This window comes from Euprymna scolopes, chromosome 1, assembly GCF_053919585.1.
Source record: "Euprymna scolopes isolate OS-2025 chromosome 1, ASM5391958v1, whole genome shotgun sequence".
Taxonomy (NCBI): Eukaryota; Metazoa; Mollusca; class Cephalopoda; order Sepiida; family Sepiolidae; genus Euprymna; species Euprymna scolopes.
In genome coordinates, this window is record NC_136482.1 from 12,996,445 (window position 1) to 13,015,972 (window position 19,528).

The 19,528-nt window shown below is 32.1% G+C and overlaps 1 protein-coding gene across 2 annotated transcripts in view; it reads left to right on the forward strand.

Annotated features, from left to right (window-relative positions):
- The window catches only part of LOC145279817 (DDB1- and CUL4-associated factor 11-like), a 78,517-nt gene extending 60,961 nt beyond the window's left edge, over nt 1-17,556 (forward strand). For both annotated transcript variants that reach the window (XM_080131232.1, XM_080131311.1), the window contains 8 exons: nt 2,256-2,313; nt 3,907-3,999; nt 7,160-7,246; nt 10,108-10,197; nt 10,644-10,707; nt 12,519-12,671; nt 16,256-16,365; nt 16,888-17,556. In XM_080131232.1, coding sequence (XP_079987358.1) covers nt 2,256-2,313; nt 3,907-3,999; nt 7,160-7,246; nt 10,108-10,197; nt 10,644-10,707; nt 12,519-12,671; nt 16,256-16,365; nt 16,888-17,082 — 850 coding nt within the window. In that variant the 3' untranslated portion in view covers nt 17,083-17,556. The remainder of the gene's footprint in view (nt 1-2,255; nt 2,314-3,906; nt 4,000-7,159; nt 7,247-10,107; nt 10,198-10,643; nt 10,708-12,518; nt 12,672-16,255; nt 16,366-16,887) is intronic.
- The last annotated feature ends 1,972 nt before the right edge of the window (nt 17,557-19,528 follow it).

Consider the following 19,528-nt stretch of genomic DNA (forward strand, 5'->3'; position numbering starts at 1 on the left):
CTCAGACAGACATATGCACGGATTTGGAGTCTATATTCGAAACACCCTCTCCTTGACTAGAGAAACAAAACTAGAATCTTATGACCAGACCTTTATGTGCTTTAGACTTAACATACAACATAGCATTAGCTATTTATATTTTCTCTATCGCTCTCCCTCGACCCAGGACTGTACGCTAATCAACCAAGTCTCTGACAGCATAGATACAGCACTTTCCCTCGATACTAGCGCACAAGTACATGTATTTGGTGACTTGGCTTGGTTTCTCTACTTACACAGACTCAGCTGGTAGCATAATACATAGCTTCTCTATATCTCATTCCCTATCACAGACGGTTACATTTCTGACACATTTCACAGATCAGCAAGACCAACATGCCTCGCTTCTAGATCTATTTCTGATCACGGTTCCCAATGATTGTGTAACAAATGCCTATAGCCTACTTGGGAATGCTGATCATGCTGTGGTGATGCTAGAAATCGCCCTTAATTCTCATCCCAAAACTGAAGAGCCATTGCTCAAAATTATAAGGTATTATAAAAAGGTTGACTGGAAAGCCATCAGGGATCTCATCAGAGATGCCCTATGGGTAAATATCTTTTCTCTTCCCACTGAACAGTGTGCAAATGAGACCACTGAATGGTTCAAAATGGCAATCAAAGCACATGTTCCCACATGGAAATTCTATAGCAAACCCCACTATCCTCAATGGTTCACTTCTACTTGTGCAGCAGCCATTGCACAAAGGCAGCATACACACAGCAGATTTAACCAAACTTAAGTCTAGTACAAATAGACAGAAGTATATAGAAGCTATATAAGTAATTGTAAGAAAGAAATAGCGATAGTTAAGAGAGAATATATTGAAACCGCCAGGAAATGCATCAGAGCACAGAAATTAGGAACCCGTAATTTTTGAAAAATGTACAACAGTGTAGTAAATAATTGGCAATCAACAATTCCCCCACTATCAAGCAATCATGAAGTTGTTCACACGGCATCCGAGAAGGCTAACATGCTTGTCAGTCGGTGTGGCTCAAACTCCACATTGAACCCATGCAAACCACGAACCACACTCTCCCTGACTTTCCTTTGCAGACTGATGCCACACTAGATGATCTGAAAATGACCACTACTCAGGTACATGCTATCATAAAAAACCTAGACACTTCAAAAGCATGTGGATCCGATCTCCTCTCGACTGTGCTATTAAAAAAATGCTCCGCTGAGATTGCTCCAGTCCTCTCTAAACTTTACAACTAATGCCTTAACGAATCTTGCTTTCCTGACTGCTGGAAAACTGCTTCTGTGGTACCAGTTCACAAGAATTCTGGTGAAAGAGCTGACCCATTAAATTATCTCCCCATTAGCCTCCTCCCGCTTTTAGCCAAAATATTTGAGTCTTTAATTAACCAAGCTCTATTCCATCACCTTACAGCTGCTAAACTTCTGACTGTCCAACAATATGGAATTAGGCAAACCTGTTCTACAGCAGATATCCTAACTGTAATCTCTGAACATATATACCATACACTGGATAAAACGGGAAGGTAGAGTGGTAGCCTTAAACATATATAAGACTTTTGATAGGGTATGGCACGATGGTCTTCTCAGGAAAATCAGATTATGCAATATCACTGGACGAATATTTAACATAATTAAATCCTTCTTAAATAAGAGAATAATCCAGATTGTTCTTGACGGTCGTACATCTAAATAATATGATATAAATGTGGGTGTACCTCGGGTCTATCCTTGGACCTTTATTATTCCTAATATTCATAAATGACCTCCCTGATAAAATTGTCTCTGAAATGGGTATATTTGCTAATGACACCACTCTTTATAACAGGCATGAGGGGAAAACAAATGAACACATATCTAAGGAAATGGAAGAAACACTAGAGGAAGATCTCCAATCTGTATTGAAATGGGGACAAAAATAGATGATTACATTCAATGCTGCCAAGATTAAGCTTGTTTCCTTCAATAACTACAAGAAACCTTCTCAACCACCACTAACTATGACTAAAGATACATTACCTGAAAGTACTTCTTTCAAACTCCTCGGCTTAACATTCACAGAGAACATAAGTTGGAACAGATATCACCTAAAGATACAAATTCGCTATTGAAAATAACTAATTTTAAATTGAAGAATATAATAGGAGTTACCTAACTAAGTTTAAAAATGTGCAAAAATGAAAAACTCAAATGAATTCATTGTTTTACATTTGTTTTTTGTTTTTTTCAGTGCTAATTATGGCTGCTTTTATGTTTATGATAGAGGAAGTAATCAAAAGGTGTTAACTGTAAGTACTTTTCAGTTTGGATTCATTCTTATCTATTAATTTGCTGTTTTTTCAATGTTGCTATTAAATGGGATAACAATTACATACTAAGCAAACCTAGTATAGAATTTAAAACAATATGTGAACCATTTATTGTAAGTAATAGATAAAAACATATATATTAATAATATGTAGTCATAAATAGTAAATTTATATATATAATTGACGGGAGAATCAATTTTTTATATATATAAAGCTGAAGAGAGCTCGATAAGGATACCTTAAACGGGCCTTATTATCGGGCTTGAAACCGACGGTACCAATGACCTGTCTCAACTAACAACTTTCTGTACACAAAATATATATATATATATATATATATATATAAAAATGGATTCTCCCGTCGATTTTGACGTATAAGGTTCCATCACACCAACTAAGTTGTTTGGAAATCCACACAGATGATTTGTTTATAGTGGTGAAGGCTTTGTGTAGAACCAACCACGCTTTTCGGTATTAGTGCTAATCCTTGTCGGTGCAGATGACTGCCACAAGACAGAGCATACAGTAGATTGCAGGGTTTTACATTTTTGGAAAAATCAGGTACTTTAAACAAACACTGCACTCAGGCATATAAATAAGTACCAGCTTTGCTGGAAAATATAACAGACTAGCAGGGCTATCCGGCATTATGCAGGGCAAAAGTGTAGCATAACTTCTATTTCTTCCCCACCCTCCTCTTCTTCACTCAGACCATTCTTCTTTCTGAATATGCACACACACACACACACACCACTCAAGTTGACGTAAAGAAAACAACTGTGAAAAAAATTCAGTTACTTCCCTTTAGTTAGTGGCAAGAAAACAGACTGCATGATTATATTAAAATATACGTGTGCATCTTGATACCATTAAATGACATAAATGGCCATTTAACCCTCAAATCTTTTTTTGGTTTTGTTTATTTTAATTTTAGATATTATGCATCCAAAGTTACACCGATTTAGAAAAAAAAAAATACCAACTTTATGAGTGTTTGTTATGTATTTTTTTAAAGTTTTGATGGACATACAAACAGATATTTTCTTTTTGTATAATAGACTACCAAGGCTAACTGGCATTAGCCGGGATCATATAAGACTAAATAAAATTTAAATACTGTTTGTAATATCTTTATATTAAAACTTCTATCTTTCTCTCTCCCCTATTTTTCATCCTTCTCCTTTATCCTTTCTTTATCCTTTTAATGTGCTGAAAAAAATAATGTAATTTACATATTCCTGGACAACAACAAATAGAATAAAAATGCTGTGATATTCTTGATTCCAGGCAATTCCATTCACTCCACCCACTTTCATAATATGAAGAGAAATTATGTTGATAATGATAATAGTCCAAAGAGATAAAATGTTATATTGCAAATTTATATAATAGATGACCGACTAGCATCCTGTCACAGGGATGAGTCAGACTCTCTGTTCTACTTAACGCACTTGATAGGGATAAGCATCATACCTAAAATCCTCTGAGAAAGAAACTACTGCTACTACACTTAAGTTGAAATGAAAGAATAAAGAGATTTGTATTTTTAGCTGAACTTTTTAACAATTTCAGGTTCAAGCTCATGATGAAGATGTAAATGCTGTTGCTTTTGCGGATGAAAACTCCAATATACTCTACACGGGTGGTGATGATGGGCTCTGTAAGGTAAGAATATGAAATATCCTCACGTATATGAAATGAGATTTGAATGCAAAACATGATGAATACTATTTTCAAAAGAGTGAAGCTGTCACAAAATTAGTCTATTTCTGTTCACTATATTTCTACCTCCCTTTTTTCAGCTACAAGTTATATAATATTACTACTTGTGCTGATATTTCCTTTTATTGATTTACATTATATAATGGTCTGTTCCTATCTTGATTTTTTTAGTTTTATTACCTTTGACTTTTAACCTTTTTGTTATATTTTAGAGACCTGATCTCACTTGTTCTTGAGCCACTATATAAGGCTGTAGAGTTTGATAATAATAGTCTCATTAACAACTAAAGGAATCCGTTTTGACTTATAACTTATGTTCTTCCTTAATGCTTTCATGCATGATTTGTTTTATAGAAATTCTATGTACTTGATCAAACTTTTTTGGAACCATGTACCTTCAAGATGAGCTGATTTCCGAAAAAGCCTATAACAAACTAATAGCTCAGGCAAAACACATTCTTCAATATTCTTAGTTCTCACAGTAACAAATAAAGAAAGTAGAAAATCGACCGTAGGTTTATTTTTGGCAGCCTCATAACTCTCACTTCCTTTATTTTGTCCTTTAGTCTTCACATTCCGTGAGTGATGTTTCTGACAAAGAAGTATTGCTGTTTTCTGGGTCAGCATCTATTCAGTCTAACACTTATTCTTGGCTAGTTTTTATTTTTTAACCTTGAAATGCTATTTATTTTTAGCTCCCTACATCAAGTGGCTTCATGCCTTGTCTAGAGCGATTTCTATAGAAAAAAATTTATGCTAATTTAAGACAACTTTTCCATTTGTTGTTTGAGCATGAAATAGTTAAGAAACAGTAATAGTAGAGAGGAGCAGGGGGGGGGGGCATATAGTGACAGAAATTGATAAACAGAAACAATAAGCAATGAAAGAATTAATTACAAATTATGGCTAAATTTTAATTATATTTTCATTTAAGCCAAGAACTAAAGGATAGTTAAACATAATTTGTTATCTATATATCTATAAAAGTGAACATGTCTATCTGTCTGTGTACATTTCCCTACACAATAACTCTGGCAATTTTAAATCTACAGACTCAAAATTTGATATACAGGGTACTGAGATTTGGGGAAATCTTTGTAATCCATTTTCAGCCAGAAATTTGGCTGTTAAGGGGTCACAGTTCAACGATTTGACCTTTGAGAACTCTACCAAACTCCTCCACCAATTTTGGGTATAAACAATTGAAATTTTAGATATCGATTCCTTGGACATGGATCTAACTTAATAACTTGAATTGAGCTCAAAACAATAAATGTTAAGGAGTCCTAATAGGGGTCAAAGTTAAAAAAAATTGACCTCTGCGGTCTCTACTTTTTTCCCGTTCTTTTCCTCCTTCGCGGTACAGGTTTGCCTTCCTACTACTACTTTTTTTTTTTTTTTTGCTCAACATACACATCCAAACACCCGAGCAATGCCAGGCTGAAATGCTAGTTAAAGTATAAAAAAAAAAGAAGCCATTAGGAAATGTTGATTTGCTGAACTTAACTATAATAATAAATTTATAGTTCCTCTGTCTGTCCAGAGATGCAATTGAAAACTAAAAGAACACACAGCAGTACTTCTTCTTTCAACAACAAAAGATAAATCAACATTAATCCAAAACACTCATTTCACTATTTTGGACTGGCAGAAGCATCTATTTTATCATGATCACGATCCTTTGCCTCAAAATCATGTTCGTAGTTTGCATTAAAAGTTATTACAAGAGCAAACGTCACAGGTAATATCTAAGTACAAGATTTTCCAAAATAACCAAAATATTTTGTCTGCGGATGATCAAGTCAACGATAACAAAAGAATTCTCAGAACTAAAACAACAAAACATTTTTTTTACGATACCACCATTTTTTTTTCTGCAACCACTCTTGCGCAGACATAATATTGATAGTATTTATAAAAGACTGAGACTATTATGGCATATGTTCTTCAGAATTGTGTGATCTATTTTCTGCTACCTTTGTTCCAGCTCGTTTGACTTGCTGGTCTAGTGGTCTTCATCAATGCACTGTTTTAATAACTCGTAATACAGTAGTCTTTTTCCCTGAACTGCAGGCTTGTGGAACTCTCTTCCTGCTCACTGTTTTCCTCCTATCTATAAGCTTGATTTTTTCAAGACTAAGACCAATAGGCATCTTCTGTCTTTGCAATAATCGTCTTTCATTCTTGTTAGCTACTTACATCATGTGGCTCTACACCTTGTCTGGAGCGATTTCCATAAAAAAAAAAAATATTTGACTCAACATGCCATCCAGTAAATTGTTAATAAAATTAACCATTTTTGCATGTTTTATTTCATTTGCAAAAATGAAAATTATAGAAAATAATTTGTAAATATAAGCATCTTTTTTTTGTAATGTGTTTTAAGAAATTTTATAAAGAAATTTCAGCTAGATTGACCTGTCAACTGGTCACTTTGTTTGTTCAATTTAACCCCCATTAGATTTTCTTTGAGGATAGGTAAAGATTCATGTCTTGCTAAAATACAGCCTAATTCTTTTTTTTTTTTTGTTTTCAAAGGAGTCACCACTTATCAAGGCCCAGAGAATAAGGGTTAACGAGTGTACAGTGGTCAATGCGAAAATGTCGTAGTAATCATTAGTAGTGGAAATTTGGTAAATTAGATTACTTAAGGGAATGGCTCATCAAGAATTTGTTCACATTGGACTTGAAGACAACTATATTGTAGTCAGTTGAAAAGCAGGAAAACGGAAAAGAGTTCCATGGCATGCAGTTCTAAGAGAGAAGCTTTTTTCATGGAATCTACATTTTGGTTCAGGCACAGAATTTATTAATGCGTAGAGCTAGGAAAATTAAACCTACATTATGCCATATATGCACAAGCCATATGCCTAAAATTGTATTTAAATTATGAATGCTAAAACTTAATCTTTTGCATGAACCATATATTCGTATAATAAAAATATTTTTCTGTGATTTATTTTAATTTAAAAAAAAAACGCCCTTTAAATGGAAGATTAAAACTGATGAAAAAAGCTTACAGATATATTTCTGATGTTATTTGAATTGATTGAAAATAGTTTTCTTTTACTATTCATTATTTTCATTTGTTTTTCTTTTCTAGGTGTGGGATAGGCGTACTTTACGAGAGAAAAAGCCAGTGGGTATCTTTAGTGGCCATTCTAATGGAATCACACATATAGATTCTCGGGTAAGTATTTATTTTATATATGTATATATATATATATATTGCCTTCATATTGGAATATAGCAGTTTGCCAATACAAAAACCGTTTTACTATGCAACTCATTTCACCTAGTATACCAACCATTTCTTTACAATGCCGGAGAATGACGAAAATGTTTGAAAAAGAAATACTTTTATCAACATATTTGATTCCAACTCCCAAAAATTATAAGCAGAATGGAAAAAATAAAAAAAGGTATAATATAACAGAAGCTTTGTCCTCTTTAATAATGTTTGTTCAAATATGTATATATATATATAAGCCTGAAGAGTCCTAGAGTGGATGAAACGCGGAATATTCAGTGTAGCTTAATTGCCATATATATTTTATAAATTACTAACTAGCTCTAACGACATATTGAGCACTTTTGAAGTAAATACTTAAAGTTTACGCATAAATCTATACTTTCATATATTAATTTTATGTGAGTAAATTAAGTAGTTATATATATATATATATATATATATATATATATCATTGTTACTATGTGTGTATGTACTATGTAACACTTTCAGAGAGTTTGCTAATCTCTATGTACTATATGTATCTTTTTTTAATCCTGTAGTTAGATTAGGTTGAATTCATTTCATCTAAAAATGCAGATAAAGCCTGCTTGAAACTTTATATATGTTGTTGATTTAAAAGAAGAAAAAAAATGCTGACTGTATTAACTGGAAAGGTTCTACTGTGGGCTGGAAAACTTTATAAATACTGTTTTTTTTCTAATGCGCTAATGAAGTCCAAGTTTGTGCAAATCATAATTTGATAAACATAAATCTAATATATAAAAGGTCATATGTCTGTTTGTCTGTCTCCATATTTTCAACCTCTATCTCCTCCAAAACTAAAAGTTGCACTAGAGGCCTCAAATGATTGGATTTTTTACGGACTGTTATTTTATGGGCCTTTAGCCGGTTAAGATAGATTTAAGGGGTCAAAATTGAAAAAATTGTTATACATTTTGTACATTCGTCTTTATTTTTAATTTTTGATTTTTGATCAGTTTATAAGCATGTCACGATTATGAACTGTTACCAGTTTTGGTTTCGATTCTACTGATGACACCCTGATACTTTTTTTTTTTTAAATCACAACTCATAATAATATATACAAAATCTGGACAAATTAAACTATCATATTTAAGCATATTTTACACCCAGCCAAAGCCTCCCACCCCCACCCCCGCTAGTATTCTTATATGCCAACACTAGGGGGGTGGGGCTGAAACAATTGTACACAATGTTGTGACCAATAAAAGAAAAACTTTCCAAAAATTAGTAAATACTTGTGTATCTATCCTAATGTGGTGTATGTGTGTGTGTGTGTGTATATATATATATATATATATATATATATATATATATATATATAAATTTGTATTCCTGTCTGTTTGTTCACAATTTAATTAATATATACAGAGGGTTCCTTACTTCACTCTTTCATTTATTTCTATATACAGTATGATTCTTGCAAAATATACAATTAAGAGATCATCTCATTTGCATATTACATTAAGAAAAATCGATTTTATTAAATAGCAGTATCTTAGTTAATGTCTCTAGCGAGGGAATTGTTTCAAAATTGCTTTGAAATACTTAGGGAGGATGGGGGAGCACATTTTTTGTTAATTAACTTTTTAACATTGCTTTTTTGTCAATTGGGGCCTCAATTATTAACTTACAAATCACTTCATAGAACAAAGGCTAATATTCTAACTCAAGGAGACCGGCAGTTAACACAAAAATTAAATGAATATATGGAAAGAGAGAGAAACAAACCTTATTGAATAGCATGGAATGTTTTTATTTGATTAGTCTTTTTTTTTTATCTCAATATTTCCGATAACCCATGACTTATTTCTATCAAATTCTCATATGTAGGCTGTATGTTTTTGTGTCCCATCTTTTTCTTTTTCTGCAAGTACTTTCGACTGACTCAATTGTATTGGTCTGGCTAATTCATATCTGCTGGGCTAGAACTTTGCAGATTTATTTATAGTTTTTTTTTTAGTTGTATATAGGTAATGAGATGCTGTATTTGTGAAATGACCTGTGTAATATTTTACAAAGCTTTGGTGATTATTCCTCAATAATTATTGTTACGTTTTGGTAGCGTTGACAAAAACTTTTGAACCACTCTGTATACTATTTGAATAAATGAATCTTAGAATAAGTAGACATGCTTACATTTCATAACAAGACTTTCAAATCAATCTGTATACTATTTGAATAATGAATCTATGAACATTATAATTTTGTGACACTAAAATGGCCTGCACAATAACGTGTGTGATATTTTAGGAAGCTGTTATTTAATTCTTCTATTGTTTTTGCATTTTGTAACAAGAAGTTCAGACTACCATTTTTGGTAGATGTTGCAAGACTTTTGGACTACCTTGTACACTATTTAAATAAATAACTCTTCTACTAAATAGAAAATTGCATGCTTACACTTTATTACAATGAACTCACTTGATCTCTTATTTACAGTACAATGTAGGATTAAAAAAAAAACATGTTTATAATCAAATTTTCACTGATATAGCATCTTTGTAAGGAATAGAATCTGTGTGTTTTTTCCCTCGTCATTTCTTGTGGCATTTAGTCACCAGAAAAGTAAAGTCCACATTGTTGTTTTAACAGTGAAATTTTTCAAACATTCACTCAGAAGGAATTCATGATTGTGTCAAACTGATTAAGTTGATTTTATTTCCTCAAGTGTTGTTTCAAATTTTATAAAACTTTATGACTACCTTGTGCAACATAAAAATGAACTCACCCAATCTCTTAAAAAATTAATGTATTTATATCTTTTATCGTTTTAGGGAGACGCGCGTTATCTGATTTCTAATTCAAAGGATCAAACAATAAAATTGTGGGATATGCGAAGATTTTCTTCAGAGGAAGGTGTTCAGGTAATGTGGAAATTCCATTCATTCAGTCTGTTTTATTTTAACTTTTTTTTTTTTTTGCTCAATTTTTTAACATTCCAGGATTCTGTTTTCGCAACTGTACTGACATGCAGAAGTTCAAATGTAATGTGAACAGACTTTTTGCTGCTTATCTCCCTTCATAATATCCCTGCAACATGTCCCCGATAGTAGCCCCTACATCAAAATGGCACTGCCTTGTTTGGGGTGAAAATGGAATAAAAAAATTTTTTTTTAATTCTGTGCAAATTTAAGAGTTCAACAAAACACAATTGAAGATGATCAGAGGTTAAATTTGATGAAAACAGTAGTCTGAATGATGCAAATAATCAAACCTCATCTAAAAAATTCAGAAACCATTTTTTTTAATCTAATTTTTAAAGTTGGTCAAAAATTAATAATCAACTTAAATAATTTGTTTTTCATTTCAGGCAACAAAGTCTGCAGTTACTGCCCAGCGCTGGGATTATCGATGGCAACCAGTTCCAAGAAAAAGTAAGTTTTATTTTTTTATTCCTTATTGTTTGTTGCTTAGCACATTTGAATACAAATTACAACAAAATTAAATTGACATTTTTTTTTACAAATAATTGTGAAAAAATATATTTCTAGTTTTGACATGACCAGATTAACATGGAAAAGAAGAAAAAGTATGGCACATTGTGTTGCAATTTTTTTAGGGGCAAAATTTTAAATTCAAAACAAATAGAGAATTGAATTTTTTAAGTGAGAATTTCCCCTATTTCATTCACCTTATAGCTTCATAAAAAAAAATTGTTAAATACAAGAATCATTCTAAAAGTAAAGCCTTCTACTTTTTTTAACCAAAAAATTGAAGAGCTACAAAGATGGGAGTGGTACCATTAAAGCAGGCAATCTTTTGTGCTCCAAAATTTATTTTTTTTGCTTAGTCACCACCATTCTAAATGCACTTTTGCCAGTCATCTTATGATGCATCTCTGCTTCTAAAGCACATCTATGACAAAGGTTGTTTTCTTAGAGTCATAACAGAAAGATGAAACTTTCAGGTTATGAATGCAGGAGTTCAGTCATCATAACAATGCAATTTGCAATCTCCTTTGATCCTTTCGGGCAGAATAAAAAAAATAGGTAGCATTATTGTTGGAACGCTCTTCATGTGCACATATTGTTTCATGCTCTAAACAAAAAATTTACTTTTATTTCTAACCAATTTTTACTTTTGTATTCAATTTGACCAACAATTTCTTTTGCTGTTAATGTTACTAACGGATTATTGTGAAACTAGTGACGTTACCCCCTCCAAAAAAAATGTTTTTAAATGTTAGGAATTAAAAAAAAAAAAGGAAAAACTATAACAAAAAAAAAGGAAATAAGTTGATCAGCAGAACGAAGGATATAGAAAGTGTACTGGACAATAGCGAGGAAGTTGTTCACCAAGTCACACAAAAGGAAGCTGAAATAGGATTATTAATCAAGTTGTGGCAGGCAGTGATTGAGATAAAGGATTGGACAATAGCAGTCAATATATATAGAGTGAGTTTATGGGCAGCTTTATGAGTGGAACTCCAAGAAAGATTTCATGAGAAAGAAAGACCAATAATTTTCAAAGTTAATTTCTCAAGAACAGAATTTACTATTTCATTTTGATATATAGAAGTAGCGCCTTTATATGTAAATTTTTGGAAAAATATATTTAAAAAAAAAGAAGTTTTAGAATTTGTACATTTCATAGGCGTATATCATCGAGTTGTTTTTAATTTTTTAAATAAATAAATGTTTCATATTATCTGAATTCTTTGGATTTTATCCATTACTTGTCATGTAAGGACCCATGGCATAGTGAATAAAGTACTTGGTAAAATTTAGTTGTAAAGTGAGGTTGAATATTCAATCCTCAGTAAGGGTAAGACTAAAAATAGAATTGTGAATTACTTGGGACTTCTACTCGGTCATGACTGAGAGCATGCTATCTCTGTACATATTGCCGAGTTAGACAAAATACACCTAGAGAAGGTGTCCGAAACATGAAAATGACACTCAAGATGAGAACAGTAGCCCAAAGAATCCAAATAATATGAATAATCAATCCTAATTTCAAAAATTTAGAAGTAAATAAATGTTTATTAAAAAAAAAAATAATAACTGTTTATTTTTAAAAAAAATAACTTTATTTTTAAAATAATAATGTTTATTTAAAAAAAGATTCTCTGTTGTATTGGCTTCTTACAAATTCAAATTCACGCAACGCTTACATAGAGGAAAAAAAATCTGAAAAAAGTTTTTTTTTTCATTTCTTTCTAGTATCTCTTTCTCCTCCTTTTCAGTGGCACGAACACAAACTTTGGCTGGGGATTCTTCACTGATGACCTACCGAGGTCACAGAGTTCTTCACACACTGATACGTTGCAAATTTTCTCCGGCATTTTCAACTGGTCAGAGGTATATATACACAGGCTGTGCCACTGGAAACCCTTGTAGTAAGTAAATTTCTATCAAAATGGTTCCCAACCTTTTTTACATAGCGGCACACTAATGTGTTTATTAAATTTTTGCAGCACACCAATCACAAAAAAAAAAAAAAATATTTTCTACTCATAAATTTTTTCTTTTTTGCAATAAAATAATAAAAGACAGTCTTCTACTCTCCGCCAAAACAACTAAACCTATGCTGATGTTTGTCCTCCTTCAACAATGTCTCTGGTGGTTTGGACATGCAACGCTTTTCCTTCCCCTCCTTTATACAACTGACGCAGATGTGTTAGTGCGCAGTTGAAGACCTGGGTGACGACAATTAAATGTTATGTAGATCAAATAATATAAAAGGGTTTTTGAAACGGCATCAACTGTTATGTTGTATACTGGGGGTGTATATAACCATCATAGCCATATAGTGAGCGTATATATGCTTGTTATATATATATATATATAAATATAGATACACCCGTGTGTGTATGTATAACAGATGTGTTTTTCTATAATGAGTCTTAACTTATGAGTGTTAACATTCTGATTCGTCTTGTGTATTCTCTATTGGGTGGTTATATATATATACATGAATTAATGGTTTATAGATATCCTTGTCGGTTGGAACACTAGCAAAAACATACCTCAAATCTTCCTTCCATGCATCCTGAAATTAAAAGGTGATTCTCTCCGAAAGTGAAAACGCTCAGACAGGAATTATATTTTGATGTAATCATTTATTCCTTGCTGGGTTCTTTTTCAGAGTTGGCACGCTTTGTTTAAGATTACATTTTTTTAAGTCGCCCCCTTCTAGCTTCCACAAGCATCCCGTTATAAAAACCCTATCCATCTCTAACGCATTGCGTATCGAAACTGATCCCCCACGTAACTACATCTCAAAATCTATATTTTTATTACATCATCACTACTCGTTTTTTTTTTCACGTATATTTGCTTATATTTTGGTTAGCTTCAATTCTATCCATCAGTTTAACATTCCTGACAATTATTGAATGTAAATATTTGAACTTAACAACTTTTCACATCTTTAAAATATTTCTATCCAACAATTATACTTTTACCAATCATAATAATCAACTATTATAATTTCATCATAATAATCGACTATTATAATTTCATAATAATAATCGACTATTATAATTTCATAATAATCGATCATTTTAATAGTCTTTCAGAAAACACCGGAAGCTAACAACATAACATAAGGATAACCTGGCAGTACTATCAGGCCCACAAGTAGTTAGTCTCTAGCAATAAAAATCGAAAAGGTGATTAGCCATATCGTGCAACCTGACCCAAGATAGACAAAACTGGACTACGATGGGTGAAGGTGCAGTTCCTGCTCAGAAAGAAGCTGGCTCAATCTGACAAAGATGATAACTGCTGCAAGTACAAAAAACAAAGAAGATTACAGAATCTTCAACCTAGTAGATTCCACTCTGTCAACCCTTTGTCCCATCGCCACAATAATGCATCCCTGTGCCTGTTTTACAAATATTTTAATGGGATGTGCTCTGATGAACTTGTGTCCCCTCAACGTATACATATCTCCGACAAATCTGCTTAGCAACAAAATCTCACTTCTTCACTGTTGAGGTCACTAAATGCCAGAAAGCTTTCTACTCTAATAGTTTTTTTCTTTGAACAGCTAAACTTTGGTATTCCCTTTATGCTACCAACTTTCCTGACTGTACTGATATGTAGAAGTTTAAATGTAATGTAAACCAACATCTTGTTAATCTTTTTTAAGCATGGTCCTAAATAGTAGCCCCTTACATTCAACAATGCCTTATTAGTGTTGAACATGAGAAAATATATTTGAGAATTTTTATTCACACAATAAAACATATCCCTATATTCAATATCTGGTATAAAATAATAATGGTGAACGTCAGTGAAACAGTTGTGCCTGGTGTTTTTTAACTACTGCTGCAATATGTGGGTGAATGTGAGACACTATTAACTCTTCAATATTTTTAAGTCTTATGTTTTTTTTATGTTGTTCAGGTAAAAAAAAAAAAAAAAAAATCCCCAGTTCATATATGAAGTTAATTGCAGTAAGATTTTGATGTCTTTTTTACTTAGAGTTGAAATTGATTAGTGTCATCATGATTAAGGAATTGTTTTTATTAAATAAAATTAAATGGCTTCTAGCTATTATCCCTTCACAGCATACCATTAAACATTCGACAAGTTCCTCAGTACACTAATGTGCTGCAGTGTAGTAGTTGGGGACCACCGTTCTATTGTCTTTCTAATTGCGTTCTCATACCATCAATGCTGTATATTTTCTCTCAAATTAATATAGAAGTAATTTGTAGGAAACAATATGATGCACAAACTGAAACAAATCAAATAATTTGTGTATAAATGCTAAACAATGCTTCAAGCAAACTACATTGATTTAAAAACAGCAGACTTGTTCTCTCGATTAAGGAAATATAAAATCCTTGCATTGTTGTTAATTATTGGAGATAGAAATTGTTTTCTTTTGGTTGGAGTGATAAAAAAAAAAAGAAATTTCTAGCGCCTCATAATTAAGAACTTTAAGTTGAGAATTAAAAAAAAAAAAAAAAAAAAAACTCCATTAATTAAAAGATAGAATCTGCATAACTCATCCCACGTTTATGTATCTTGATTTGTCTCAGCTTGTGTCTATCCGTTACACCTCTGAATTGTATTGTCTTCTATAAATTGCTTTCATATACATACTAAATGCTTTGAGCAATTTACATTAACCTCTTTTAAAATAATTTAAAATTTAGTCTTCGAATTTTCTTCATTTTCTCTTTTTTTTTTTTTTGTTTATTTATACAATAATGGGTTATTACTTACCAAGTTAAAAGTCAGCCGAGATGATGAAGTTTGAGAGAATTGAAAATGATTAATGGAGTGAACCAAATTTGAATATTTGTGATGACAGGTAAAGTTAAATGTTAAATTTAATGCTTATACAGTATGAGGCATATGAAAATCACAAAAAAAAATTCTTCAATATACCTACATATTAGGTAAAAATAAGTATTCTCACCGAAAATTTATCAAATAGAATTTTAATTAAAAATTAAAATCAGTTTTAGTATTTTGCTGATCCACCATTCATTATTACTTGGTTAAATGCCAGACGGAATTATCTCCCCCTGCTTTACGATTTTTCTACCCATTTTAAATGGCTTCTAGCTATCTCTTTGCAGCACACCAGTATGTACCAGAAAAGTATTATTAATGAAAACCATTTTGTCTCCTGACAACTGATTAGCTAATCACATCAGCTTTTTTTGGGGCTGCTTACCATAAACTGCTAGAAGATGAAGGAGTCAGATTCTGGATCAGTGCTGAGACTTTTTCATCACATTTATACAAATGTTTTTTTGTTTTTTTTCTAATGAAAATCTATTGTAGTGGGAAGGTATGGCAAAAAAAAGGTGGTACTAAATGGCTATGGAAGGAAGATGGTAGAGAGAACAATAGTATTTGTGGATGCATGCGGACAGATATTTAAGTCAGAGGTTAGGTAGAAAGGGAAAAATTTATCTTGCTGAGATCTTATATTTTTTACACTTTTTCTTTATGACAGTTTATGATGTCCTGACCGGAAAAATTGTGACAAGATTAACAAACGCCCACATTATGTGTGTTCGAGATGTTTCATGGCATCCGACAAAAAATTTCATAATCACAACATCGGTATGTACTATTACATTTAATTTACTTTAAATGCTGATTACTATATTATTATGATTATAATAGATTACCCGTTTCCACCCCCCCACCCCTTTTTTTTTTCTCTTCCTTTTCTTTTTGTTTCTCTTGTTTATTTTACTTTTTTTTCTCTTATTCATTTTCCTTTTTTTTTGTTTCTCTTCATTTTCCTTTTTTTTTGTTTCTCTTGTTCATTTTCCTTTTTTTTTTGTTTCTCTTGTTTATTTTCTTTTGTTTTGTTTCTCTTGTTTATTTTCCTTTTTGTTTTGTTTCTCTTGTTTATTTTCCTTTTTTTTGTTTCTCTTGTTTATTTTACTTTTTTTTTTGTTTCTCTTGCTTATTTTACTTTTCTTTTTCCATACATTTTGTTTTGAACATATGTTCCTGTCATTTTTTCACATTTCTTTCAACATATATTCACTTAGTTCATCCTTCCCCCCATATTTTGTTTTTATCGGTCTCTCTTCACTGAAATAATTTCTTTTTACTGCCACCTCTTATTTTTAGTGGGATGGTACAATTGGTCAATGGAGATATGCTGAGCCTAACCGGATGTATAAATCTGACGAAAAAGACGACAGTGATGATTCTGAAAACTCTGACGGCGAGGTCACTTGCAGACCCCGGAGAAGCAAAAATGTTAAAGTCAAACGCTCACGTCATCAAACGAACATGTCTGCATGGAGAAAGTTGTATGACTAAAAAGAAAGACTTGAAGTTTTAAAAGTAAAAAATCAACTCTTATCAAAGACATTTTATTTTCTTATTTTGGATAAACTGAACCTTTTTATTTTTTTAATTCTTTTTGAAGTCCATGATAAATCTACTTGAGGCTTATCTCCCCTCCCCCAAATAAAATATATAATTCAGTCGGTAATGTGTAGACACAGCAGCTTGGAAGAAAATAACTGGTGAGTTCGAGTTTTATGTTAAAAGTTGAAGAGAAAAAAAAAAAAAAAATCAACATAAAAATTATAAAGATGATTGTTTGTAAGGAAAGTTTGTTTTGCTCAAAGAAAAGTCTTTTCATATTGAATGAGGAAATTCATCTTTTGAACATTTCTAACCATCAATTGACTGCGAATAACGATTCAATGTGGATGGTAAATTAGATTTCACACCTAAGAATTGGCTATTAACTGACACTTACCAATCATTGAATCATTTTGAAATTGTCAGACAGCTTCATGTCAAGTTGGAATATAATTATTTCTTCAATCCACTTGAAATCATTGTCATAAACATTATTTACAAGACTTGTTGGATGTATTCTAAGAACTCGGCAGCCATTTTCTTTCTAGGACGGTTCAGTCTATTTATTATCTTAGGTGTGTGTGTGGGAGGGGGTACTGCTTCAATCTAAAACTGAATACTTAGACCTTTCACCTTTGGTAGGTTTCAGTTTTATATACAGAGTTCTCATTACATCAAAGTTAAGCAATGTTGAGCCTGGCAAGTCTTTGATGAATGATCATTTGAATATGGCAAAGACTGGAAAGAGAGATGACTGCTGTAGGGTTTTATTAATTTAAGACACACTGCTTAAAGAATATTCACCATGCAGCACTTCTACAACCCAGCCAATTCTTTCTGCCATCTTGGCATATTGAATTGAATAATTTTCTTCAATGCCAAGGTATATGCATTATTCCTGCACTTCTAGATTTATCTTTCATGTCAATCTCTTCATTAGACTGTTTGTTACATTGACCTTCTTCCCAGCTTTGATGAACCACTTGGCACATTCGTTCAGACCAAACTTCATTCCAATATCTTTGGAGAAGCTATGTACAATCTGAAATCAGTGTTTCTATGAATCTCTAAATATGTCTTCTTGTGTCTATGAGGACAGTGGGAGTAGATAGGTGGCAGGATAAAAGCTCCTCACCCTAGCAAAAGGAAGCTGTGAGATATGTCCAGCTGATGGTTAGGTTTCAGAAACGGACTTTCTTTGAAAATAATTGGATTTTGATAACTGGGGAAAAAAAAAAAAAAAAAATTATTAATTGCTTGTGTGAGAATGAAATGATTGTAAATTGTAAAAAAAAAAAAAAAAAAAAATTTTTTTTTTTTCTGGACTCGCTTCAGACACGGTATGAAGCCACTTGATGTAAGGAGTTAAAACAAAATGTCGAAATAAGGTATTCAGAAAATATTCAAACTGAAAACGACTAAAAAATAACCCAAGAAAAGTGTTAAATTTTTATAATGGAGCACTAATAAGGCTAAATATTTGCCCAAATACTGAATAATAAATCTTTTGCCTATATGAGAAGAAAATGTTTCATGTTTAAACGAGTAATATTTAATTATTACGCAGTTAACCTATTTTTCACTTTAATTTTTTGTAAATACAATATTATTATGATACTAAACTTGAGCAAAATTACTTTCAAAGATTCATTTGAATTTATTAAGATACAAACATTTATACTAAATATATAAATTAACAGGGCTAACCAGCGTTGCCCGTGGCAAAAGTATAACAACTTATATCCCTCTCTTTTCTCCCTTCCTACCGCCTTTTTCTTCTTTGCTCAGTCCTCTCTCTGAACATACAAACATGCAATTCAAGTTGGTATAAGGGAAATAACTGAAAATCAGTTACTTCCCTTTAGTTAGTGACTGAAAAACATTAAATAACATTAAAAGATGTGCATAAACAAGGTGAGGTAGGTGATTGCGAAGTAACAAGAGTTAGGAGTTGAATGGCATAAATTTAGAGAACTTTTGTGATCACCAACCAACAGAGAGTTGCCACTGTCAACCAAAGGAAAAGTCTATCAAGCATGCGTACACTGCATGGTGTGATGTATGAAAGTGAAACCTGATCAGTGAGGATGGAGAACATGCGTTGCATGAGGAGAACTGATATGAGAAATGTGTAATGCAAGTCTTAAAAAACAGTTTAATTCTGATTCTGATTAAATCTTAATATATGCGCGGTGCATTCAATAAGTTTCCAGACTTTTCATATGGGCACTTTTATTGATAGTACACGCATGAAACTAGTCTCCTTCTGGAAGGCCTCATGGAAGTCCTTTTGTATGAATGTGTCAGTGACCCTCATCACCTCTTTCATCTCAATTGTCTCATAATGGCAGCTTCTAAGGTTTCCCTTGAAATTAGGGAATAACCAAAAGTCACA